Source organism: Arachis stenosperma, chromosome 1 (assembly GCF_014773155.1).
Source record: "Arachis stenosperma cultivar V10309 chromosome 1, arast.V10309.gnm1.PFL2, whole genome shotgun sequence".
NCBI lineage: Eukaryota > Viridiplantae > Streptophyta > Magnoliopsida > Fabales > Fabaceae > Arachis > Arachis stenosperma.
This window is the reverse complement of record NC_080377.1, coordinates 133,694,773-133,721,054: the sequence shown is the minus strand read 5'-3', so window position 1 is coordinate 133,721,054 and position 26,282 is coordinate 133,694,773. Positions and strand designations below refer to the sequence as shown.

Below are 26,282 nucleotides of genomic sequence, written 5' to 3'. Positions count from 1 at the left end.
TATCTGGTGTTAACAACATGGCAGTTTAGTATCTATATGATACCTAAATCGCATAATTTTTCTAAATAAAATTACCTTCTACTGCAGGTTCAACATGTGGATTCACATCTTCACTTGACACTTTTCTGCGCAGAGTCTACTTCTCCTCTATCTTCTTTAGTTGGTGTTTTCCCTCCTAATTTGGTGGTGCCCAATAGTGGTGGCCTTGCATGTTTCTTTTTAATTCTCTTTCTATCAAATCTATCGACATTCTTAGAGGTTGACTCACCAACTACTATAGCTTGGCCTTCCTATTTTGCTCTTCATTGGTTTCATGTCTAGCAGTTTGATCTCCCTCAACTTGGGGTGCCTCAGTTGGTAGTATATTAGTAGTCTTTACACTATTGTTGTTTTCATCATGCACCTCAGAAACAACATTACCCTTCTCTTGACCCACTTCTTTATTACCATTGTACTGATCCTCCATCACCTCATCTTCTCCCTGCCTTTCATCATCATCACACACATCCTCATCATCCACCTCTACAACTTCTACCTCTACTTCATCTACGTACTCAGAATTTTCTAGAACAGGATGCTCACAACACAAGTGAACCCTATTACCATTTTTCATAGCAACATCACATATACTAACAACATTAGCATCCCTCTTAAGTGGCCTTAAACCATTTGATAAGTCAAAATTGGGCTCCAACCAATGAACGTCCTTAAACCCTATGTAACCTAAATCGAGAAACTATCCTTTTACCATAATTAAATTACAAGTATCCACACATACTCTGTCAATGTTACTAACAGTACCGCCAGAATATTGCATTCCACCCTTTTGATTGCTCTCTAACCTACTCATGTGGTGCATCACGAATATTATGAGTGCTGACATTTGAAACTCCAAGTAGAAAAAAGAACATTTTAATACTAACAGAGCTCCAATCAACTACTAAAATTGTTCTTCTAAAACAGAAAAAAATGACTCTAACTAAATCCTAAACCAATGCAATACAGCAAACAATGCATACACCAAAAAACAAAATTTTAATGTCCGAAAATTCACATTGTCACATACTTAGTTACCATTTTTTTCATCAAAGACCATATAACCACAACAACATAAACGGCACAAAGTTCCTAACGGCAAAGATAATACGTGTATTTTGTCAGATGAACAACCACCAAGATGCGACAATGCCCCTCCAAGCCACTGCCGCGATGACGGTGGACGGACGATGGTCTTCGACAGTGACTTGAAAAAGAGAAGATGAAGAGGCAACAATGACTGCAGCGTTAACCCTTTTACTCTCTTTTACCGTGACTTCTTAATACATTAGTTGGAATTAGGTTATTAATTAGGGATTAAAGTTATTAGATTGGGAAATTTGGGAACGAGTCCAGGTAAGCTCTCTATTTTTCACACAAGCTTTTTCGTTTACCATCAGACACTTCTATCAATGGAGAAGGCATCACTTGACAGACGGGCATTTCATGTACGTTTTTAAATTATTTAAGGATATTTTTGTCGATAATAAAAGTGAAAACATTATTGTCAGCGTTTACAAAATTTGGGAGTATTTTTGGTGATTAATCTTTTATATAATTATTATCGGTTCCGCTACATTACCAACATCATATCTGCCAACTTCTGCCAACTCTTATTTATAATTGTGTTTCATGGAAGTGTGTTCATAGATGTATCTAATAAAAATGACTTTTTTATAACTGCGTTTAATAGAAGTGTCTTTATAGATATATTTTCTGGATGTGTCTCTTTATATATGTATTTAAAATATATTAATTATTAGACACATCTACGAATACACTTCCATAAAACACAAATATAATAAGAGTTGGCAGAAGTTGACAGATAATATGTTGATACTCTATACTTTTTCAATTATTATTTATGATTGAATCAATCGATTTAACCTGTAATTCACCGAATAGTGACTTACGACCAAATAATTTGGCCAGATTGATTGTCGATTCGGTTCTGATAACTATGGTACTGGCAATAATTTAGGCCCGGATTCTAATTTAATTATACCCGACCCGACTATCTGTTTATGACTCTACGTGCATCCAGTGACGAAAGAAGATAACCAAACTTGGAAGAGAAAGAAAAAGCCACCGTGGTAGAATCTCCGCGTCACCACTCACCACTGAACTTTGAGTCTGAACTAGCAAGTGAGCGCATAAACAAACCCTAGAAAGCTTCAATTGGGGGAAATTTGGGGAAATAGAGCGAATATTGGAATTGAGAGTCGCAATCAATGGGTGCGAGTCGGAAGCTTCAGGGAGAGATCGATCGCGTCCTCAAGAAAGTCCAGGAAGGTGTTGAAGTCTTTGATAGTATCTGGAACAAGGTCCTACCTCTTTTTTTTGGGTCAAATCTAAAATCTTAATTTTCTTTTTAAATTTTGCTGATCGAAAATTCACGCGAGAAATGGCGGCGTTGGTTGGGTTGTGTTAGGTTTACGACACAGATAATGCCAACCAGAAGGAGAAGTTTGAAGCAGACCTCAAGAAGGAGATTAAGAAGCTTCAGAGGTACAGGGATCAAATTAAGACTTGGATTCAGTCCAGCGAAATCAAGGACAAGAAGGTGCTTGATATACTGCATGTTCAAATTCCCTTTATACTAAATGGACTATACAAAAAATAAAAAAATGGTGCTTGTTATACTAAATTTCGCACTAATATGCCGAATTTATGCTCTTTTATTTGGAATGTTAGTTCCTTCAGTGTTTTGGGTTTTTAATCAATCAGGGTTTTATACATATGCTGAATAGCTGAATTCTGATGGTTGGTGAAATGAGTTAATCTTGGAAATTTTAGATGAATGTGATGTGATGTGATTTCAAGGAATTCACATGCAGTGGATGTATGTCGGTATGAGTATGATTGTGTCATTTTGAACCCATTGAGTAAATGATAATAATGCGTATATTGGCCTGCTTTGTTGCATACCCTTTTCTTGCGGGGATGGGGGGGCTATTGTGTTTTGGTGGTTGTGCTGCCTCGGTTCATTGTGATAATATGGTTTCTCTTTTTTGGCACATTTTGATATAGGTTAGTGCCTCTTATGAGCAAGCTCTAGTGGATGCGCGCAAGTTAATTGAACGTGAAATGGAAAGGTTTAAGATATGTGAAAAGGAGACAAAGACCAAAGCATTCTCTAAGGAAGGCTTAGGTCAACAGCCTAAGACTGTAAGTCTGACCATGCCAAAAAAAAGGCTCCTTTGCTATTTTTCTAGTTTTGTATTACTTGTTATGCCTTCTTTGTGCTGAGCGTTGTGTTTTGCTATTTTCTCACAGGATCCAAAAGAGAAGGCTAAATCAGAGACAAGGGATTGGTTGAACAATGTGGTATGAAGTCAATTCCTTTGAATAATTTTCCAGTTTGCTTATTGTGCTTGCATCCAAAGTATGGCTAAAACTTGTTTGTGTTTATAGCTTTTCTGCCATCGTGTTCTTACTGTTGGATAGCTAATTCTCAGCCTTGTTTGCTTTGTATCCATTATCCAATATCCATGCTTATTGCAACATGATAAAATTTCTTGTGTAGGTTGACTGTTTATTGGAAATTTATGTTGCATTTCTCTTTGATGATATGTTGTTTAAATTTCATAAAATATTAATTTGAATGATGTGCCTGGCTCTCATAATTTTTTTTTAAATATTCGAGTAGGTTGGGGAGTTAGAATCTCAGATTGATAACTTTGAAGCTGAGCTTGAAGGGCTTTCTGTCAAGAAAGGAAAGAACAGGCCACCTAGATTGGTATGAAACATTCATACATTTCTTTGCTCTGCAAAGATCAACTGTTTTCAAAATCTCAAAAGCATTTCTGTTAAAATGATGGTTGACCTTTTGAACGGTCACTTACATCATGTCATGTTTTTCTTCTTTCTCAGACACATCTAGAGACATCAATTACTCGGCACAAGGCTCATATAAAGAAATGTGAATTTATCTTGAGGCTATTAGACAATGATGAGTTAAGTCCGGAGCAGGTTAATGATGTCAAGGATTTCTTGGATGATTATGTAGAGCGTAATCAGGTTTGTCTAATTATCATACCTAAAAAAGTTGGGCACTGATTTGGTTGTTAATTTGGAGTGAGTGCTTAATGCATTATGCTTTGATAGAGGTGCTTGGAGGGGATTGAATTAACGTTGCTCTGTTTTTTGAAGATGACTCAAAATGAGATGCTGTCATTTAACCTTCCGATCTTTATGTATTCATTTTTATAAACATTTTTACATCTTTCTTCACTATCATTTTATGAAAGGGCACAATGACGTTGTTTGATCCACGTAACTGACTCCACCTAGAAAGATAAGGCTTTCTTGTTGTCGTCGTTGCTACTGCTGCTGCTGTTTGTCTCAATTTTCTTAGACTGTTGACATGGTTCATGATAGGAGTATGGCACTGAAGAATTATTGAGGCTATTTAGCTGGCCTCATCCAGTACACAAGGCTTAGTAGTTATTTGTTGTCTTTGTTGCTGTATGAATGAAAACCTAACCTTCTGTTTCCCTTCAAACTTAACCACCTGAACATATCATACCATAATGCTTGACAATTTGCAATAGTGAACGACTTATTGTAACTTTTCTGTTTCTTCTATTTTTCATTTTTCTGCAGGAGGACTTTGATGAATTCAGCGATGTTGATGAACTATACAGCTCATTGCCTTTAGATAAGGTGGAGACTCTTGAAGATCTTGTTACAATCCCCCCTGGCCTATCTAAGGTATTTGTTTGCTCACGATTGTTTTGATGCAAGTATACAAGGGATCATTCAGTAATACATATTGAAGCAAATGTAGATTCAATTTACCACATTGGGTCATTGATTAATTTTTCACGTTGGCAAATTTTGCTGGATTCCTTGCTGGGCTATGCAGTTTATGATGGTAATGTATTATAGAAGTCTAACGTTTAATTGATGGGTGATGCGGATTTTAATTTCGGAAGTGGTTAACTCTTTACAAGATACCCTCCATGAACCTCTTAATTGTGGGAGTCTAATGCACTGAGTTACCCTGTTTTTATTGGTTATTTTGACCCTAGGTTCCTATCGCATTCCCTTTTGGTTAACTTGTAAGTACAATTCCTTTTGGAACTCCTGATTTGTTTTGTTTTCTGGTAGGCTACTCCTAGTCTCAGCTTGAAGAATACTTTGGCTGTCTCAGCATCACAATCAGCATCTGCATCTGCCTCACAAACATCTGTATGTATTTCATGTTTATGTTTATATGGAAGGATGCAGGAGTCAATGTTGTTGATATGAAAACATAAGAATGGATGGTTTCAGAAAACTTTTGAGGGATTAAATGTTAGGATGTTATTTTTTTCATGCCATAAAAAAAGGGCTATCTATTTCCTTTTGTTTGGCCTTTAAGCAATTTTTATGATGTGATCTTAAAGCATCTGTCTAATTAAGAGTAATAGTAGTTAAGATTTTCAGATAATTATTGGTATTTCACCTGGTGAGTGTAGAAACAAGCGTGCATCTGCCATTTTAAATTGATGAACAATATTGTTGATTCCATTTCCAGGAAACTTTGACTTCTAATCATCAGGGTGTTTCCTCTTCTTCCAGGAGCAAGCTGATGACACAGCATCCCAGGATAGCAATTCTGACATTGGTGCAAGAACTCCACCTGCGAAAGTTAGTGGAATTATTTCTGCTACTTCCACACCAGCTGGCAACCATGCTACTCCTCTTTCTGTGAATGTTTCTACGCATAATTTGTCCAGTGCACCAGCTGCTGGATTGGTCCTTTCTGGTTCGAATTCAGTTCGGAGTCCCATGGAGAATGCTAATGCTGCGAATTCACCTTCTGCGAATCAATCTTCCTCTTTGAAGGAAGAAGAGATTAATAGTTTCCCTGGCCGGAGACCATCCCCATCGCTTTCTGATGCAGCACTAAGGAGCATTGGCCGAAACAACCTTTCAAATCAAGCAGCAGCTAGCATCCCTCTTGGTGCTGGGAACATGGTTTCTAACAATGGAACCCTTGGTTCAGTCCCTTCAGCCTCTGAAATAACTAAGAGGAACATGTTGGCAGCTGATGATAGACTTGGTGGAAGTAGTGGGATGGTGCAGCCTCTTGTATCCCCATTAAGTAATAGCAGATTGATTTTGCCTCAGGTTGGGAAGGCTAATGAAGCTGCCTCAGCTGACTCTAATGCCATTAATGAGGCTGCAGCTGTATCTAGTAGAGTTTTCTCCCCATCTGTGGTTCCTGGCATGCAATGGAGACCTGGAAGTCCATTCCAGAACCAAAGTGATGCGGTAAATTGTCTTAAATTTTAGTATGATATATGGTGGTCATATGTTTTTTTGGGGCAAGCTTTTGTGTTTTTTCAAAGTAGGAGAGATTCATTTATGCCAGAAGTATGTGCAATTAGAATGTGTTATAATATTGATTGCTGAGTACCAATAGACATGTAGTTGTGTCAGATTCAAAGTTAAAATCTGAATCTGTACATCTGAACGAATATTTTAAGATTATCGCATGCTAAGTACACTGCTAGGCCTAGAAACTTTTACTCAGTATAGGTACATTCTTTTTCTTGCTGCTGTTGACTGGTTGAATGGAAGGGTTGTTCTATGTAGCGTGTTATTGTATATGTTGAATATTTACCTCTTACAGTGCTGGTTCAATTTGATATTCATGTGCAGATTCGTCAAAGAACTGAAATAGCTCCAGATCAAAGGGAAAAGTTTTTGCAGAAGTATCAGCAAGTGCAGCAGCAGGGGCACAGCACCCTGCTTACTATGCCTTCTCTTGGAGGAAATCCTAAGCAGTTTTCTGCCCAGCAGCAAAATCCACTTTTGCAACAGGTATTTCTCCTGTTTTGGGCTTTTCTTTGCTTGTTCCAAAGATGTCAGTGTCTAGTTTTTCTATTCCAACAATGGCATCTTTATAATTCTAATTTTAAAAATAACTACCTACATCTACGGAATCTACGGTTGAGTTGTCTTCGTTTGACCTCAAGGTCATGGGTTCAAACCGTGGAACCAATCACTGATGCAATTAAGTTAGGCTGTTTACATTACATCCTTTGGGTATGACCTTTCTCCAGACCTTGCATTAACACGGGATTGTTGTGCACTGGGCTGCCTCATATATATATATATATATATATATATATAAATGGTCTCTTCTAATAATTTTTTTATGTTCTCTGTAGTCTTTTCTCCAGACCTTGCATTAACACGGGATTGTTGTGCATTGGGCTGCCTCGTATATATATATAAATGGTCTCTTCTAATAATTTTTTTATGTTCTCTGTAGTCTTTTCTACTGGATTAATTGTAGCCCTACATTGTTGGATGCGGGGTTGGTTTTGATTTTTGTTTTATTTTGTTTTCCCTCCTCCCTCCTGTTTGAGAAATGATGGGAAAAATTGCATAAAAGTAGGAAGATTGGTAGCTTTACTTTGTTTAAATGTACAACTAGATAGTTTGTCTCATGCCTAATTTCATTTATTTAAAAATGCTTTAAAGAATTCTGTACATGTATATCCTGTTTTAGCTCCATTCCGTATACAATCGTATATATTTATAGTTTTACATTTTAGTTAAATGATAATCCACAGTTCCTTCTATGACCTGACTTTATATATGATAAAAATATATTTTGCATGACATGCTATAATATTTGCAGTTTAACTCCCAAGGTTCCTCTGTTTCTTCTCAATCTGCTATTGGCCTTGGAGTCCAGTCACCAGGTCTTAGTGGTATTTCAACTACTACACTACAGCAGCCACCGAATTCGGTCCATTCCCCATCTGGTCAACAGTCATTGATGTCAGGTGTTTCCAAAGATGCAGGTGTTTGTGTTACTTTGATATAATATATAATACTATACTATATTATGCTTTGATGTATAAGTTTTATTCCCTTTTTAGTCAGACTACTTTCCTCCATTTTTGTTCTCTTGTTTCAATACTAAGAAAACTTGTGGACAAAACCCTTAATAACTTATATTTAAATGACATGGTTTACAATAAGCCTGGAAGTCATTTGATTCAAGTAGTTGATCTCTGAAAAAAGACTTTGTTCTTGAAATGCAGCCAATACCATGACGTGTTCTAGTTCCTACCTGATCATTGAGATCAAGTGGAAATTACGTCTTTGTATTAGGCTGTGAATGAATTTGCAAATTACGATACTGTTAACTGAATTAATATCAACTTCAACATGTGGACATATTTGTTTCAAGAGATCAAAACCTATTTAACATATCCAAAACAAAATACCAAGATTGGTTTATGATGAAAGTTGAGGAACATATCCTAATTCCTAGATTTTTTATTATACAGATGTTGGCAATTCTAAAATTGAAGATCCACAACATCAGAATTTTCCTGATGATTCAGCTGTTGAATCTACTGGTAGTACTGGGGTTGGCAAGAGTCTCATAAGTGATGATGATTTGAAATCAACATTTGCTGCAGATTCTCCAGTATGCTGGCTAACATCTTAATCTTTTATATTCTTAAGATATATCATCCTTTTGCATTACATATGAAAGCACATAAAGTTTTGTACTTTTCTGTGCTTTTAAGACAAAATGTAGTCCAATAGTTGCTAAGTAAGGTAATCATGAAAGTGGGTTAATGTGCATAATGGGATGTCTGGTTGTGGAGACAGATGAGAGTAGAGATTTGGTGCAATTTGATTAGAGAGGATATTGTAAGGGAGGGGAGCTGAAAAAGTTAAGCTGAATTTTGGCTTCGGCTTGGGAGAGTTGAGCTGCTATAGAGCTGAATATACCCTTACTGTTTCCCCTTGGAACTAGATTCAGGAGAATAATGCACAAGGAATGGGCTAAACTAAAACCCATTAACTTACAATCATGATTAATGTTTGCCTAAGGCAGCAGTGAATTTTAAATTTATATATATTTGAAGGATATGGAGTTTTTTCTGGATAGCCTCTGATTTGAAAACCAGTTGTATGGCCTAGTTAAGCTGGGCGAGAGCTATATGCTTACTTGTACTCTTCTGACTTGCAGATAGAAAAAGACTCATTTGGATTGATTTCTGTGCACATGATGTGAAAGGATATTTTTTGTGTGTGTGTGTGTGTAGTGAACTTAAGGATGACCTAAGCCAGCTATTTTTGTTTATGCTACAGGCAGGGGTATCCATCTCCCTTGCAGAAGCTGGTCAAACATCCAGAGATATTGATTTGTCTCCTGGCCAACCTTTACAACCCAATCAACCTACTGGTAACCTTGGTGTCATTGGGAGAAGAAATGGCACGGATCTTGGAGCCATTGGTGATAGTTTCACTGCATCAAGTTCAAGTATTAATCCAAGTGGAGTGCGTGATCAATTATACAATTTACAAATGCTTGAGGCAGCACACTACAAACTTCCTCTACCCAGAGACTCAGAACGTCCTAGAGCTTATACTCCTGTATGCATTGCCAATCATATTCATCTTCCTGTTCACTGCATAATCTATCATATGGCCATATAATGAGCTCTTGTTTTCCTATTTTCTTGTGGTTCTGCAGAGGCACCCAACGATAACACCTTCTAGTTATCCTCAGACACAGGCTCCTATTGTTAATAATCCTGCTTTTTGGGAGAGAGTAGGTCTTGAACCATTTGGCACTGATACATTGTTCTATGCATTTTATTATCAACAGGTACTTTAACATTCCGAGTTATTAATGTTATTCTATGAGTCAATCATGTGGGGCTTATATCTGTTATTTCATGCAGAACACTTACCAGCAGTATTTGGCTGCAAAGGAACTAAAGAAACAGTCCTGGAGATACCACAAAAAGTATAACACATGGTTTCAGCGTCATGAAGAGCCCAAAGTTGCTACAGATGAATATGAGCAAGGAACATATGTGTACTTTGATTTCCATATTGCAAATGATGACCTTCAACATGGGTGGTATGTAGACTTAATTATTATACTATTTGCAATCACTTTGGGCATATATACGTACACTGTTTTGAAATTTAAAACATGATCATTGGATGGTAAAATAAAATGAGTATAGAATTTGTAGCAGCTTTTATTAGGTTTATATCACATTTGCAATGATTGCACTTTTTAGCTGCCTTTGTGGTTACCCTTACTTGAATGACGTTGATTTTGTTTTTCAGGTGTCAAAGAATCAAAACTGAGTTCACTTTTGAATATAATTATCTTGAAGACGAGCTTCTTGTATAGAGGATTCAGACCCAAGTGGTAATAATGTCTTGGTTATTATTTTTTTTCCTTAGGTTTTAGCAAATATAATTATGTTTGATTTATAAGCTTGTTATGTTTTCCAAGTATTAGTTTTCTTTCTCATATCCTCGTTCCTTATTCTGTCATATGTGTATGGCTGTTTATTCATGTAATCATTCTCATTTCGGCCCACTAAACTTATGTTCATGTTCTCCTTCTGCCGCCCAACACTTAGTTCTGGACAACATAGCTGGTCTAATGATAGTATGATGAATTTACGCTTAAGTTTTGAAGATATTTTTTGTGGCATATAAAACCCAAAGCACTCCACCATTTTTTACCAACCCGCTTGAATCTTATGATTTATGCCCTCTTCTATTTCTCTATTGTTTTGAATAATGCATCAAGACACTTAAACCACTTTACTTGTGGTATGATGTCCCCAATTTTCACTTTACTAGTGTTTCTCCTCCTTATGCTGAATTTATACTTCCATATACTCTGACTTAGCATGACTTGTGAGCAAATCATATACTTTCGGAGCCTATCTCCAAAAATCTAGGTTGTCATTTAAAACTTCTTGCGATTCTCCAATAAGGACGATGTCATTTGCAAAAAGCATTTAACATGGTATGGGTTCTTGGTTATGCTCAGTGAGTACCTTCAAAACCAGTGTGAAAAGGTATGAGCTTAGAGATGACTATTGATGTAATCCTACACGAATGGGAAATTCCTATGTTACACCATCTTGGGTTCAAACTCTAGTTGTAACCTCCTCATCCATGTTCTTAATTTCACGAATATGTGTAATCCTTACTCCTTTCTTCTCCAAAACCTTCGATAGGACCTCTCTTGGTACCCTATCATTTTCTAAGTTAATAAACACCATTTGTCGATCCTTTTTGTTATTCTGGGTCACTTCCATCATTCTCCTTAACAAGAATATGTCCTCCATGGTAGTTCTACCCGGCATAAAACCAATATAGTATTCCAAAACTCGAGTCTCTTGTCTCAACCTCCATTTTATCACCTTTTCCCAGAATTTCAAGGTATGGTTCATAAGCTTGATCCCTTTGTGGTTTCCACAATTTTCTATATCTTATTGTTGTAGATAGGGAGATACTCTTCCTCCAGTTGTTTAGCATCTCCTTAGACCTTAAAATCTCATTAAAAAATTTGGAAAAAATATAACAATATATTACTACATTTATTTGGAATTAATATGATTTGATGCTAGATTGAACTATAGTTTAATTCATTTTGCTCTGGTTTATTTTTAAAATCACTGTTAAACAATAGTATAGCCTAAAAAGACAAAGTAGAAAGATTGAGGAATAAGGTTGAAGGGAGGAAAAAAAACCCTTGCTTCGGTTTGGTGGTTGGGGGATCCCATCATTTTTCTGTAGTGAAACAAGGGTGAGAGTGCCACTTTGGAAATATATCTAGAAACTTCATTGTAGTGGACGGCTGGGCGAATGAAGTTTAACATGCTAAGTTGAAGCAATCGGCATTTTCCATTTCTTTCTTTCTTTCTTTCTTTCTTATTTAGTTTTTTGCTCAACTCTGCCTGTGGTCTATACTACACATATAGAATACTGGGAGAGACTTGATGAACTAGTTGTGTTTTGCCTGGATTTGAAGAAAGGATAATGAATTGCTGAGTTAGATAGCTCATATTTGGCTTCCGAGCTACCTTGTTAAGTTGCACATGTCATGCTTCTTATATTGGTACTCTGCTTTACAAGAGTTGTTTTGTGTATTTCTTACCATATCCGGCCCTTGTCATTGCAGGTTTATTGCCAAATGGGTCTGGAGTCATGGAATCATTGGTAATGCAATTCACAGGCTACCTTGTATAGGCAAGGCAATGACAATATCTTGCTCTTTGCGGCTAGTTGAACTAGCTTGAACTAGCTTGTCTATTTTCATTTAGGAGAGTTCTTTAGAGCATGGAAACTATGTACATTTACCCTTTTAAACCTATTCCTATGTGAAGCTCTGGGGTCCCCATTCAGTGCCTAGGAATGATGTGCATGTGTAGTTTTTTCTTATGATCATAGTTGCTCATTGATTTGATGTCATATGCCTATATTTACTTGATAAATGTTTTTGACGTATATTTTGAACTGATTTAGTCACGTTAGCTCAGAGACTACTACACAAAAAATCATGTTATATTATATGCATAATAACTTTTAAAACTCCATGTGATACTAGCGAAATTTTCATACTTTTTTCCCAGATTCATATCCGGTCTTGTGCTTTGAAAACACCATGAATGTAATTGGTTTATTACTTTATTACTGCTACTGCGAAATTGATGTGCTTTTACTTATTGCATCAATGAACCGTTGAAACCACTGGATTGTTTTTCTGGTTAAGAGTGCATAGATAATGTACATAATTTCATGATCGAAGAATGTTCAACCAAGGGATCGATTGCACCAACTACTTTGTAAGACATTTTCCTGAGTTATACAAGCAATACAATAAAACAGACTATACTAAACTTTCTAGGTACTAATGATTTCCAGTGTCATTAATTTCTCGAAATTTACATGTACAATGTGAACAGGCGTCAGCTTTTCAAAATAGATACATAGAGTAATATATCAAATTAGTCTTTAAAAGAATTTTTAATTTTTAGTTGGATAATTTAATCTTCAATAGATTTTAACAATGAAATCAATTTTTATCTTTTGTTTTGTTCATAGCTATCAGATTCGGTCTAATCTATCGAAAATTCAGTCACTCGGTCATCAACCTGGTTCAGCAATTAACTCGGTCAAATTTAGTCAAATATGATAAAATTCGGTCAAACTCGTTCAAAATCAGTTTAAATCGATCCAATCAAACTTGGTTAAACTAAAAAATATTATTTTCTATACATAATTTTTTTATTAAATGTTTTACATAAATAAAATTAAATTATATTCACAAATTTAAAGAAAAAATATTTTATTAACTACAATATATTTTTTATTTTTTATGATTTTTATTTTTATTTTTTTCTATAAATATTTAAAGAGTATAATATATATAAATTTATAAATATTTGAAGAATATAATAAATATAAACTAATTAATGAGTTATTAAAATTTAGAAATAATAATTAATTGCATACAAAATAAAACTAAAAAAAAAGATATTTATCATAGAAATTAAAAAATATATAATTATTTAATTATGACTGGATCAACCAGTTCAACCTGTGTGATCCATCGGTTGAATCAGTAATCTAGTAATTCAGTAGGTTGATTGGTTCGATTATCGATTTGGTTCTAATAACTATGATTTTGTTAGATATCTTAATCTCCATATCAATTTTTAATAAAAATATTAGATAAATTAATTTTTGTCATTATTTAATAAAGACATCCGTTTTTTAAAATTTCACATCAATCCTTTCATATAGATGAATAATCTAATGTGATGATTAATTTGTTAAATAAATTTATTAAAAAATATTCATGAGCTATTAAGAATGGACAGAAGAGTATTGTATAGAATTCGAATTGCTCACCGTATAATTTGAATCAGAGTGATTTGAACTTCCTCATGCGTAATTCGAATAATGTAATATCTCACCATATAATTTAAATAATTTTATTCAGAAATTATCATGAATATTTTTTAATAAATTTATTTAAAAATATTCATGAACTATTAAAAATGGACAAAAGAGTATTATATGGAATTCGAATTGATAACTCAATAATATTTTAAAGAAGTCTCGTAATTAAATATTTTGTTAGCTTTTTTTTAATGTATGAAATAAAATATATATATTTTTTATTTCTAAATTAATAATTTTTTTAATAAATTATTAATTTTTTAACAGCATAATTCGAATTATACCATGAATAATTCGAATCAGTCAAATTCGAATTACTTGGGAACACATGCGTAGGTGTAATTCGAATCACCCTTATTCGAATGACTGTGTAATTCGAATCCGGTTTATTCGAATTAGTGGGTGTGTGTAATTCGAATCAGTCATAGAGATGAAGTTCGAATTAGGATGATTCGAACTATATAGAAATATTTCTTAGTTAATTCATGAACTAGTTTTTAATTTGGCTGATTTGTGTAAATATTTTCTACCCTTAGCTTATATAAGTGATTTGCCCTAATTAATATATATATATATATATATATATATATATATATATATATATATGGACAAACATATAGGACGAGTGGAGGTCTCGGTCTTTCCAATCGTTTTAAAAAAAAAATAATAGTAATAAATTATTAAGTATAATTTAATTTTTTTAAAAATTTATTTAATATATAGTTTAGTATAAATAAAAATCTAATCTAACTTAAATATTAATAATTTTTATTAATATTTAAAAAATAAGTAATATTTAAAAAATTTAAAAATGATATTATTACAAATATTTTTTAATTTTAGATTTCTCTAAATAAATATAGTAGTTATTTTAAATATTTTAATCTTTTAGATCTCACTAAATAAATATAGTAGTTATTAAAAAAAATATTAAAATATAAAAATTTAACAAATGATTCCATCAATCAGTTTTCAATTATTGAGTTCTACCATAAAAAATTAAACAATAATAGAAATGATAATTTTAAAAAATTTAAAATATTTAAATTTTAAAATAACTACTATATTATTTAGTAAAATTTAAAATATTAAATTTTTAAATATATAATCAAGAATAATTAGATAAACTCATTTATATAAAAAAATTTCATTATAAAAAATTACAATTTGAAAATATAAAATTTTAAAATACAAATGACAAAATGACTTTATAATAATTTAATTATTTTTATTATTTATGTAAAGAAAATTTTGTTTATTAAAGTCTAAAAAATAATATTAAAATTAGTACTATAAAAAATATTTTAAATTTAATATTATGAAGAAACCAAATTTATATAAGAACTAATTTGATTAATTTTTAAAATTTTAGAGATGAAAATGATTTACGTTTGGACTTTCATGGACTATTTTGATTATAAATAACTTTTTTACATGTTAATTGACACGTGACATATTAGGTGTCACTGACTTGACACATCAACCAATCATTTTGGGACACATGGCAATAACATACCACGTCATCATGTCACGTGACACTTAATGTGACACGTTATCATCTAACTTACGGAAGGACCAATTTAGCTTATGTTTCATCTTAATGACTAATATGACTAAATAATTTATTTGAAAACTAATTTAAAGAATGAGTAATTTTTCAAGGACGAATTTAACTATTAACACAAAAAACAAGCGAAAGATGAATTTTCACTTTCCACTTTTCTATTAAAAATGCAAAATTCGTATTATATGTTATTTTTAAAATTTATAAAACTATAATTTATTTGCGGTACTAGGTATATATCCAACTACTGAATTATTATTAATGTAAAATATATGTTAAAATTTAAATATTTATTAAACATAAATTAAAGAACTTATGTGTTTATATACAAATATATAATGACTAATTTGATAGTTAATTTTTAGTGTGTATATAATATTTTCTTATGCTAGCTAGGTGTATAACTAAAATCAGTCATCGGTGTAAAACGAAATAAAAAATATTATGTGCACACCAAAATTAACTATTATATATTTGTATATTAATATAATTGTAATTTAATTTATTTTTAATATTTATTTTTTATTTTAATGTATATTTTATACTAATAACTAATTTTAGTGGTTAATTTTGATATACACCTAATATGATTAAAGTAAAATATAAATTGTAATGTATTTATACTCAAAATATATGAACACGTGGACATACAAATTTTAAATTCTTATAAGACATAGAGACATGATATATATATATATATATATATATATATATATATATATATATATATATATATATATATATAATTTTTTAAATAAATTATAATGATATTTTGATATTTTATTAATATCAAAATATAAATTAATTATTAAAATTTTTTAATTATATAAAATATTTAAAATAATTTTTTATTTTAATAAATAATAATTTATATTATTTCTAAACTCATTTCAAAAATATATGTTAAAAATAAAGTTGGACACGTTAATACGTGATGGTATTTAGATATATTCAAACGTGTCCCAAAATATTATTTTACTTTTTATTAAGATACAGTTGGACGCATAAGATACACGCATCAACACAAATATCGTATCTAAAATATGTGTGCTATACATACACGCTTCATAGATAATAACTAATTTGGTGAACGTGAATGTAACAATAAAAAATAGGCCAAAATCTAATTAAGATAGTTTTACTAGTAATTAATTTATGATAAATAAATATAATAAAAATATAATTGACAATAAATCATTTTAGTGATTAATTCTTTTTTTTTTCCTTAAGTCTTAATTGAAATTTTCTTTACTCTCTTCTCTTTGTTGACGTTTAACTAAAAATTTTCTTATTCTCTACTCTCTCTTCCCTCTTCTTTGTGCTTTTATTGAACACCATGCTAAATTATCATAATAATTCACCAAAATCAATTTAAAATCAAATTCAAACTAACTTAAAACACTTGAATCCAAATTACTATAGTGATTCACCAAACGAAGGAGCACAAGACGACTACAGTGGCGATACACAAGCGACATCGACGAAGCTGCAGATATGAGTAGAGGTAGCGGCGCCAAGGACAGTGCCTCCACAGAGGGGAAGCGGAGCAAATGAGATGAAACGGCTTCTGTTTACCTTGATGGTGCAACAACGGGGAAAGGCGGAGATCTCTGATCTCGTGAGTTCTGTCGTAGACTTTCAATCGCGGCTAGGCCACCATCACTCATGGTGGTGTCATTTCCCTGAGATCGTGATGTAGACCTTGAGTTCTCCAGCTATAGTGACATTGATGGCGGTACATGCGGTTGTGGTTTGTTCCACAGTACATGGCGAGTGAGAAAGAAGCAATGAAAAAGGGCGAGGTGGTGACTAAAATGGAAGAAGTACTGGTAACGCCGGTAACCACAACCCCCACTCCAATAGTGGCGTGTTTGAGCAACGAAGAAGTGGCTTGTTGTGATAAGGGAGTGTTTTGGAAAGAGGTTGAGGGCGAAGCCACGTTAGGGTTATGTTTTGTAATTTTGGCCTAACCATATTCATTTTGGGTAATGTGCATGTCTTACAAGATTTTGGTAATAAAAACTTACTTTAAGTGGATTCATGGAATTTAGTTTAAACAATGGGATTTAGGTGGTAATTTTATTTCAACTTTGCTAGGTAACCAACTAAGATACCAGCATTTTTAAATTTTAAAAAATGTGTGTTGTCGCGTTCTACCCCCTAAAGAAACATCCTAAAACTTAAGAAGGAAAGTAAGAAATATCCAGTAACTTACATAAAAAAAATCATCTATTTATTCAAAAAGAAACATCAATTTATTCGAAAAGAAACATTAAAAAATAGTTAAATAAAAAATTCAAAAAAAAAAAAACAGAAATACACTGCAAAAGGGCACTGCAGTGGTTGGTGGCGCTGCATTCGCGAGAGAGAATGAGCTGTGGTGGTCGAAGGCAGTGTGAATCGTGAGGGAGAGGGAAATGAGTGGTCCTAGGCGCGGCGAATCACAAAGGAAAGCGCTACGATGGTTATGAGCACGACAAATCGTGAGGGGAGAGCGTGTTGCAGCAATGGGCGGCACTATGAAGCACAAAGAAGGGCACTGCGATGGTCCTGGATGCGGCAAATCGCGAGGGAGGGTGCTGCGGTGGTCGTCAACGCTATGAATCACGATGGAAGACGTTGTGGTGGGGGAGAAAGACAACAAAATGAGCAGCGTGAGTAGGAGTGGGAGAGAAAGAAGGAGTATGCGGTTGTTTTTTTCAATTTTTGGGTTAGGTTTAAGGTTTTTTTTTTGTGTTATTGGGTTTTTTTGTTACGGCCCACATTGTAGTTGCCTGATATCTTAGATTTTTACCTTTTTATTTTGGACAGTAAACTGAAAATAAGATAGAACATATTATTTTAGAATGACTTAATACAACGTTGAGGACAAGGTTGTCATTAAGAAAAATACAATGTAATCAATAAAAATAGGTCAAGGTCCAATTAGAATAGTTTTACAAATAATTGAGAGTTAAGCCCCACCTTAGTTCTTGAGATTCGTGAGTTGTATAGATTTAGTCACCGATATCTCAATTACTCTAATTTAGTCCCCTACATTCGAAAAAGTGCACCACATTGGTTCCTCATTCATTTTTCGTCACCGGAGTAGTAATACAGTGAGTGACATGGTTTACTCCTCTCCTTCGCCGCCACCACCACCTCCCCTTCCTCTCTGCAAACTTTTGCCATTCTTTTCGCTCCCACTTCATCTTTTGCACCCACTCCTCTCAAACTCAAACATTCACAGCACCATCACCATTCATAAGCATAAAAACAGCACCAGCAACAACGCATTCAAACCATAGCAGCTTTTTCTCTTTCTTCTTCCGTCGCCTTTCCTTCCTCATCTCCCACCCATGGTCCGAGAGGTCTTGCTTCTTCTGCCACCTTATCTCTGCTATGTACTTCCACCGATTATCCCGTAATTTCAAAAACTTTGCGCTGCCCTGAGTTGATACTCCAATTCAATGCTGAGGTTGCCAACTACTTTGTCTTCACCATCGATAGGTCTTGCGGTTCTTATTTTCTTCCATTTCCAATTCAATTATTTTCTTTCGATCGTGTTGAATTGAATTGAACGATTATATGCTTAACAACTTATTCAGCAGCATAAAAAAATAAATGCACATGCATGAAGACAATTCAAATCAGGATCTAGAAAGGAAAAAAAAAAGTTTTCTGGTTTAGGTTATAAAGGAAAAAATGATTGAATTGGTGTAGTTACATTAACCGTTAGTAAAGAGTAAGCCACGTCATTCACGGTGTTACTGTTCCGGTGATGAAAAATGGACATCGGACTAATGTGGTGCATATTTTTTAATTTGGGGGACTAAACTAGAGCAATTGAAATTTTGGAGACTAAATTAGTGCAACTTGCGAATCTTAGGGACCAAAGTGAGGTTTAAGCTCAATAATTGATTTACTATAAATAGATATAATAAGAATGTAATGGGCAACAAATAATTTTAGTTATTGATGCTATTTTTTTATTATTTTAATTGGGATTTTTTCTACTCTCTTTTTTTTATTGGTCCTCAGTCAAAATTTTTTTTATTATTATCTCTGTATCTCTTAAATTCTTTTTACAGTAAATTTTGTATTTTTTAAATTAATTTACTGATAGCTCAAATCCCATTAGCAGATATCAAAAATCAAAATAATTTTGTAACTAAATGCTCGTCACATCTGTTTCGCTTGATTTTCATAAATTTTGACGCAGGTGTCGACTTACACTTGTATCAAGATCTCAATTCAAAGAGCAGATACCATTTTTCTAAAAGAAAAAAATCGTCCTAAAATTTATTGTAAGTATGAAATTACTTGTGAAATATATGAAGTACTTGATATAAAGTAGAACAAATAGGGTGAATACTTATAGAAATGAAATACAAATATAAAAGAGGAGTTAAATAATTAAGAAAGAAAACTAAAGATAAAAAGAAATAAAAAAAATTAAAAAAATCAGATAATAAAATAAACTGACCAGAAATAAATAAATTTATATTGACTTCACATACTCACGTGCACGTATATTTTATGATTTTTTTTTATGTTAGTATGACTGAGAATTTATAGAATTATAGTGTAATTTTAAAGTATTCAAATTGAAGTTTTTAACTTTTCTAAATTTCTTTTATTTATAGGTAAAGACACTAGATTGTCGAATATTTTCTCTTTCCCACGATTTAGCTTCTCTTTTTCTTAGAATCCCATAATTCAGGATCTTGCTTTGATTATGAAGGATCTTTTTCTTCAAAATTGAAATTCCCACGTCTTCTCCCTTATCTTGGTCATCAAATTTTTACCTCCACATTTTTTATTTACCATGTGTCATCAAATAATTATCCCACGCATTATTAACAAAATTCGACGGAGACGGTCTCAACTCATATCATGTATGATGTATTCGACATTTTGCTTGTCGAATTGCACAATTTGTGGAAATTTTGTACTAATATTTATATAGCTGTGATATTCTTGAAAACTCAAAAGGAAAAAAATACGGTGCAATGGAAGTGTTGAAAAGAAGTTGTCGTGGTACTCATTGTAGACGCATATATAAGGCACGCTGACAACCATCTTTTTCCCTTTAGGTTTCCTACCTCGACCACTCCAAAGCACGAGAAAGAAAACAAGAATAAATTCTTGGACGGCCTCTCTTTCCATAACGCTGCACAACAAAATTCACAAATCACACCCTCGTTTTATCCAATGCAATGCTCATTATTATAATACAACTTCATAAACCAATGCTCCCTCGCTCACACCTTAAATTTCATATTCTTCATCCTATCTTCCTTGCTTCTTTCACCGCTTTTTCCTCTCAACTTATATTATTTCCTTATTACAGATATATACGTGTTCTATTATCCAATCAACTCTCTTACTACATTTTCTTTCTCTTCTATGTTCTCTGCAATTCTAACTTAACTATTTCATTTTTAATATACGTATTTGGAAAATCATGGTGGGTGAGATTGATACTAAACCGATTGAACCGGTCCAGAATGCGATATCCTTGTTTGGAGATAATAAAGCTGATCCCAATAAATCTCAATCTGCAAGGATTCATAAGGTAAGCATCGCACTCTCTCCCACAACAACTAACCTCGTTAATTTATATAAAAACTATGTTTGAAAAATAATATAAAAAATCAGTTCAAATAATTCAACATTATTTTATTTTGTATTTCTTCATTAATGTTTATCTTATTTTATATTTTCTTTGTTATCCCTAGAATGATTGAATAATATAATCTTAGTTATAGGCATGTTGCCATATATATCATGGTTCATTTTCGTTTCCTCGGTTCCTGTATATCACACACTTAGCATTATGAGTTATGACCCTCCTTTATTCGTATCTCTCATGCATATTTGATCCTCTTGTGATCAAAATTTTGAATATTGTTTTTTAGAAAAAAATAAAAGTTTTATAAGAATGATGTTATTTGTATTTACTTTTAGAGTATATATTCAAATAGGTCCTAAAAAAATTTATATTAATTTTTTTTTAAAAGTTATTATATTAAAATTTTTGAATTTTATAAAAATAAGATATATAAATTTTTCTGTTACACTTTTAAAAATTTATTTGTCCAAAAAAATAAATCTAATTAAAATAGAGATTTATATGTCTTTTTTTTTAATTAAAAAATTTTAATATAATAAAATATTTTAAAAATTACATAAAATAAAATTTTAAATTACACAAATATAACATTTAAATTTTTTTTACATTACAATCCTCTTCCATATTTATATAAATGATGTATATTATGGTTTTAAAACATAGCCAGCTACAAGTGGAGTGGCAACTATATATTTATGGAAGAAGACAAAGTGACCATAAAACCCCATAGACTTTACTTAGATTTAGCATAATTTTTTTTAGGGCGGTGACAATTAGATCTTGAAAATTTTTGATACCAAATTAGTTTTTTTAAAAAAAAGTATTAATTAAGACTTTTATAATAGCAAACAATGGATATATATATCTTTCTGTTTATGGATAATGTAAAATGAAATGGAGTTATTTATCCGTTGGTGTATTTCGTTATCTATAGTGCCTCATTGCTGCCATATAAGCATAAAAATGATGTAATTTTATACAATGAATCATTTGTTATTTTATAAGTTTTCGTATAATATTTATTAACTATTTTTTATTTATTACAAATTCTACCAAAATATATATTGTTTCACTCAAAAAATTATCTACAAAATAATATTTCATAAATAGACACGTCACAATAATTAATAATACATATAAATATTATTGTTAAGTTTAATTAATAAAAAGATATAATATAACCATGCCAATAAATTATAGTTCAAATACATAATCTCTCTATACTCATCTAAGAGGTGGCGCGAGCTTGAATCTTCCTATGTTGATAAAAAATATACATATATATAACATGACCATAATTAGTTCAAAGTCAAAATTTTAATGACTTAATTGTCACCCTACTCTTATTTTCTTTACATATTTGTGATCAGCGAACTTGTGAAAAAGAGATTGAAGACTTGAGAAAAGAATTGGCCAACTTGAAGGTTCAATTGGAAGCAAAACATGCTGCACACATGCAAGCACTTCTCAAGCTTGAACACAACCAAAAGAAGATTCATGAACTTTCCACACTCTTGAAGAAATGCGATCTCGAAAGAAAAAAGAACATGAATGATGATCCTACTACCAAAGATGAGACTGAGACTGAATCATCCAAGATGAAGGAGATGGCAGAGCTCAGCTCGCTGGAAGCCGCGAAACTTCGCGACCAGCTTTCGCATGTTTTATCGGAGTTGAAGGCCACACAAAGAGAGCTTCTTAACAAAGAAACAGAACTTGTTGCCGCTAGAGACTTTAAATTGAAAGCGATTGCGGACGCGGAAGAGATGAGAAACGCATTGGAGATCGAGAAGGAACAGAAAGAAGAGATAATGAAACAAGTGAAGGAACTTAGCCAAGTGATTCATAGTTCGAAACTTGATGATGCAATTGAAGCAGAGAGAGAGAATTTTGCTGCAGTGTTGTCTGAGAAGGACGAAAGAATTGCGTTAGCAGAACAAGAATTGGAAGATATGAGAAATCAAATAGAACTAGACCAGAGAAAGATCATGGATCAATCGACACAAATCGGAATAATGGAGATATATATGAATCAGTTAAAAGAAGAGGCTATTAGTGCAAAGGAAGAAATAAACGGTTTGAATAACGCAATAGAATCGGTAACCGGCGAATTACAGAAGGCGAAAATTGAACTGAACATGTATAAGGAGAGAGACATCGAATCGCAGGTGGAGATCGCATTACTGAAATCGCAGTTTCAGGAGCACAGATTGGCTTACATTCACCAAGAACATGAAAATCAAGATTGGCAGGGCGAATTGAATATGATAACAAGGATCGAATCTAAAGAAGTGAGAATGAACATGGAGAACAAGAATGGTGAAATCGCAGTGGTGGCTGCGCGTGCAGAATTGCCGTGTGAGTTAGCATCAATGAAGAAAGAGCTGAGAATGGCGGCGGCGAAGATGGCGGAGCTGAGGGGGCGAGCAGAACAGGCTCTAAGCAGGGCAGAAGTTGCTGAGAAGGCGAAAGCAGCATTGGAAGATAAAATAGCGAGGCATAGGGAACACAGGCAGAGAAGAAAAGCTGCTTTAACCGCACTCAAAGAAGAATCAAACCCTAAACAGTTTAGTCCTTCTTCACCTGATTCAACACCTACCCTGCAACAGCCGTTGGGTAAGGTTCTCAATTTGAAGTTGTAAAAGGTCACTTCACTCCTATTTTGAATGTAGTTAGTGTTTTGCTGTTACTCACTTATTACTTGTTTTTGGTCATTTTCAATTTCGTCTGTTTTGTATCTTAGGCTTATTTTTAAATTTGATAAGTTAAATTAAAAATAATATTTCATAACCATATATTTTTTAAATTTAGTATAACACTATCATCATCGCTATATAATAAACGTGTTAAATATGTTGTTTTATCTTTATTCAAAATAAAATATAAATAGAAGAGTTTGAAGTTTATAATATTTTTGAACCATAAGGAGGGAGAAAAAAAAATAAGAATATATATAACTGTAATAATAGCATGTTAATTTTACCCTAAATTTTATATCAAAAAGCTAATAAAAATTTATCGACAACCTAGTATCTTACTAACTTCATTAGAAAATCATTGGATGTTGTGCTCCTTGTTACACATTTCATTTCAAATTTGAAAAAAAAGTTATAGATAAATTAGTTATATCTATAGTAAAGATTTGTACAAAAGTGTAAATCATAACATGCTATTAAAATGAAAATAATATTATTCTTACCTAAATATTATTAAAAACCTCTTTGAACACGACATTTGTTGTTGATGACTTTGAATTGCCGTCTTCGTTTAGAATTAAAACCCTGAAGCCACTGCGACTCTTAACTCTTGACAAAGCAACATAAAGTTGTCCATGGGTGAATACTGATTTTGGCAAATAAAGCCGTACATGTGATAATGATTGACCCTGACTCATGTTAATGGTCATTGCAAAGCATACTGTTAATGAAAATTGTCTCCGTTGGAACTTAAATGGCAATCCTGAATCTGAAGGGATCAAGTTCATTGTTGGAATGTACACTTTATCTCCAATATTTCTACCGGTCACTACCGTCGCTTCAATTACGTTGCTGCCAAGTTCGTTAACTATTAATCTTGTCCCGTTGCATAAACCTGAAGTCTGGTCTATGTTTCGCAGTAGCATTATAGCGACTCTTGGCTTCAAAGTCAACTTGTGATTGGGTAATCCTGAACATTTGATGTCATTTAGAAACTCTAGTGTGAACCACTCTTCTTTTACATCTTCATTCTCACCAGCTTGACATGTTGTGTCAGAGCTCAAATACTCCTTTTCCATCCCTGAAAAGATTGTCAAGACAAAATCGTTTATCTTCTCGACACTCTCAAGTGTGGGTGCAAGAATTGCCCTACTCTAAAAATACCTGTAATCTGACATGTTTTACAACAAATTTGGATATGCAAAGTCTACCAAATGAGAGAGAGGGTCATCAGTAGTTGTAATCAATAGATCATCTAGAATTTCAACTTCTGATTCATCACCAACAACATAGCCAATATTTCCATTTCCAACATCAAGTATCCAATTAGCAAATCTCTTCATTTCACCTTCATCTTGATCCGAAGAAGACATTAGAAGCCTCACATTTATATGTAGTTTCAGAACCTTACAAAATGACCACATGCAGATGGGATGAGTTAATACCGGATGCCAATATATCGTGTCTACTTCCTTTCGGAATCACCGGAAGTATCTGTCTGAAATCACCTCCTAGAACAATAACCTTACCACCAAATAGTTGATGTGTCTTATGTTGATCGGTAACTGACATAGGATTCCTGAGCGTCCGATCAAGTGCTTCAAAATGGCAGTTGTACCTTCCCTCGCATACAACATATTGAGAACTCAAAATTGGATCCTGTTTTGGACTTCTCTGATCTCTCCTCATACCACATCATCAAAAAAATTCTGGGTCACCAATATCTATCACATCTAATAATCACCAAGATAATAAATTGTTTTAGTTATATCTGCAACAAATACTTTATATAAAAATATACCTTTTTTTCACCATGTTAAGTATAAAAATAATATTTATAAAAGATTACCGAAAAATACAATTTATGGATTAAAAAGATGAGATCATATAATACAATTTTATTGTGCCAACCTCAAGATTTAAGTTTTACAATAAATCAATGTTCAAATACAAAAATTATAATATATAACCATATCTTAGTTTGAATTTTAAAACTTGAACACTAAACGATAATTTTTTGTTTATAAAAAGCATAACAATAGTAAATAATAAAGTGCTGATATTGCTACTTCTTAAATTACATGTATTCTCAGCAATATCGAATATGGTTGGGTATTTAATTTGTACAGAATCATCTAAAATAGTCGTATTTTCAGTAATATCCTCAACTTTTTTAAAAAATTTTGAAAGATTTGTAGTCAATTCCTTCAAGAATGTTTATCTTTGTATCATGTGTCTTTCTTTTTCAGCTATGCACACTTCTTCTAATTCTTTAGTATCTAAATTTGAATTAGATGTACTTGCTCCTGTAATCATTAGAAATAATACATCAAGTACTTTATATTATAAAAAAAGAAAAATGAATATATGTTAAATGTTTGAATCAGCTAAATTATGAATATATATTATGAAAGTAGTATTAGAGATAAAAGAAGTAAAATTTTAACTTTGTGATAATTACAATCTATCATGCTTATCTTACTATGTCTTTTTTGAAGGAGCATAGTCTTCCTATTCAGTCTTGCATCCCTTTGCAATCTAATTCGATTTGTGTACTCCAATGAATCTATAATAATTATTTAGCATATACCAATGATTGTTTTTAATAGACCAATTAAAAAGT

At 32.7% G+C, this 26,282-nt stretch overlaps 3 protein-coding genes across 4 annotated transcripts; 2 read left to right on the top strand and 1 right to left on the bottom strand.

The window, feature by feature from the left end:
- The first annotated feature begins 2,076 nt into the window (after positions 1 to 2,076).
- LOC130936797 (general negative regulator of transcription subunit 3-like) lies at positions 2,077 to 12,286 on the top strand. Of its 2 annotated transcripts, none has more exons than XM_057866957.1 (17): positions 2,077 to 2,360; positions 2,468 to 2,599; positions 3,067 to 3,204; positions 3,313 to 3,363; positions 3,686 to 3,775; positions 3,910 to 4,056; positions 4,642 to 4,749; positions 5,149 to 5,229; positions 5,602 to 6,297; positions 6,688 to 6,849; positions 7,676 to 7,823; positions 8,334 to 8,476; positions 9,151 to 9,435; positions 9,536 to 9,670; positions 9,747 to 9,928; positions 10,144 to 10,228; positions 12,002 to 12,286. In XM_057866957.1, exons 1-16 carry the CDS (start codon positions 2,268 to 2,270, stop codon positions 10,208 to 10,210), a joined length of 2,658 nt encoding a protein of 885 aa, XP_057722940.1. In that variant the 5' UTR covers positions 2,077 to 2,267; the 3' UTR covers positions 10,211 to 10,228; positions 12,002 to 12,286. The 2 variants fall into 2 exon arrangements, with proteins under 2 accessions (XP_057722940.1, XP_057722931.1); XM_057866948.1 differs by having other exon boundaries at positions 7,676 to 7,841.
- An 8,374-nt stretch (positions 12,287 to 20,660) lies between these two features.
- LOC130945386 (intracellular protein transport protein USO1-like) lies at positions 20,661 to 23,700 on the top strand. Its single transcript, XM_057874111.1, has 2 exons — positions 20,661 to 20,906; positions 22,334 to 23,700. The coding sequence occupies exons 1-2, from the start codon at positions 20,796 to 20,798 to the stop codon at positions 23,603 to 23,605; spliced, it is 1,383 nt and encodes a 460-aa protein (XP_057730094.1). The 5' UTR covers positions 20,661 to 20,795; the 3' UTR covers positions 23,606 to 23,700.
- Positions 23,701 to 24,162: 462 nt separating this feature from the next.
- Positions 24,163 to 25,348, bottom strand: LOC130935285 (uncharacterized). Its single transcript, XM_057864978.1, has 3 exons — positions 25,145 to 25,348; positions 24,871 to 25,065; positions 24,163 to 24,813 (listed from the first exon to the last, which is right to left on the bottom strand). Exons 1-3 carry the CDS (start codon positions 25,346 to 25,348, stop codon positions 24,163 to 24,165), a joined length of 1,050 nt encoding a protein of 349 aa, XP_057720961.1.
- Positions 25,349 to 26,282: the final 934 nt, after the last annotated feature.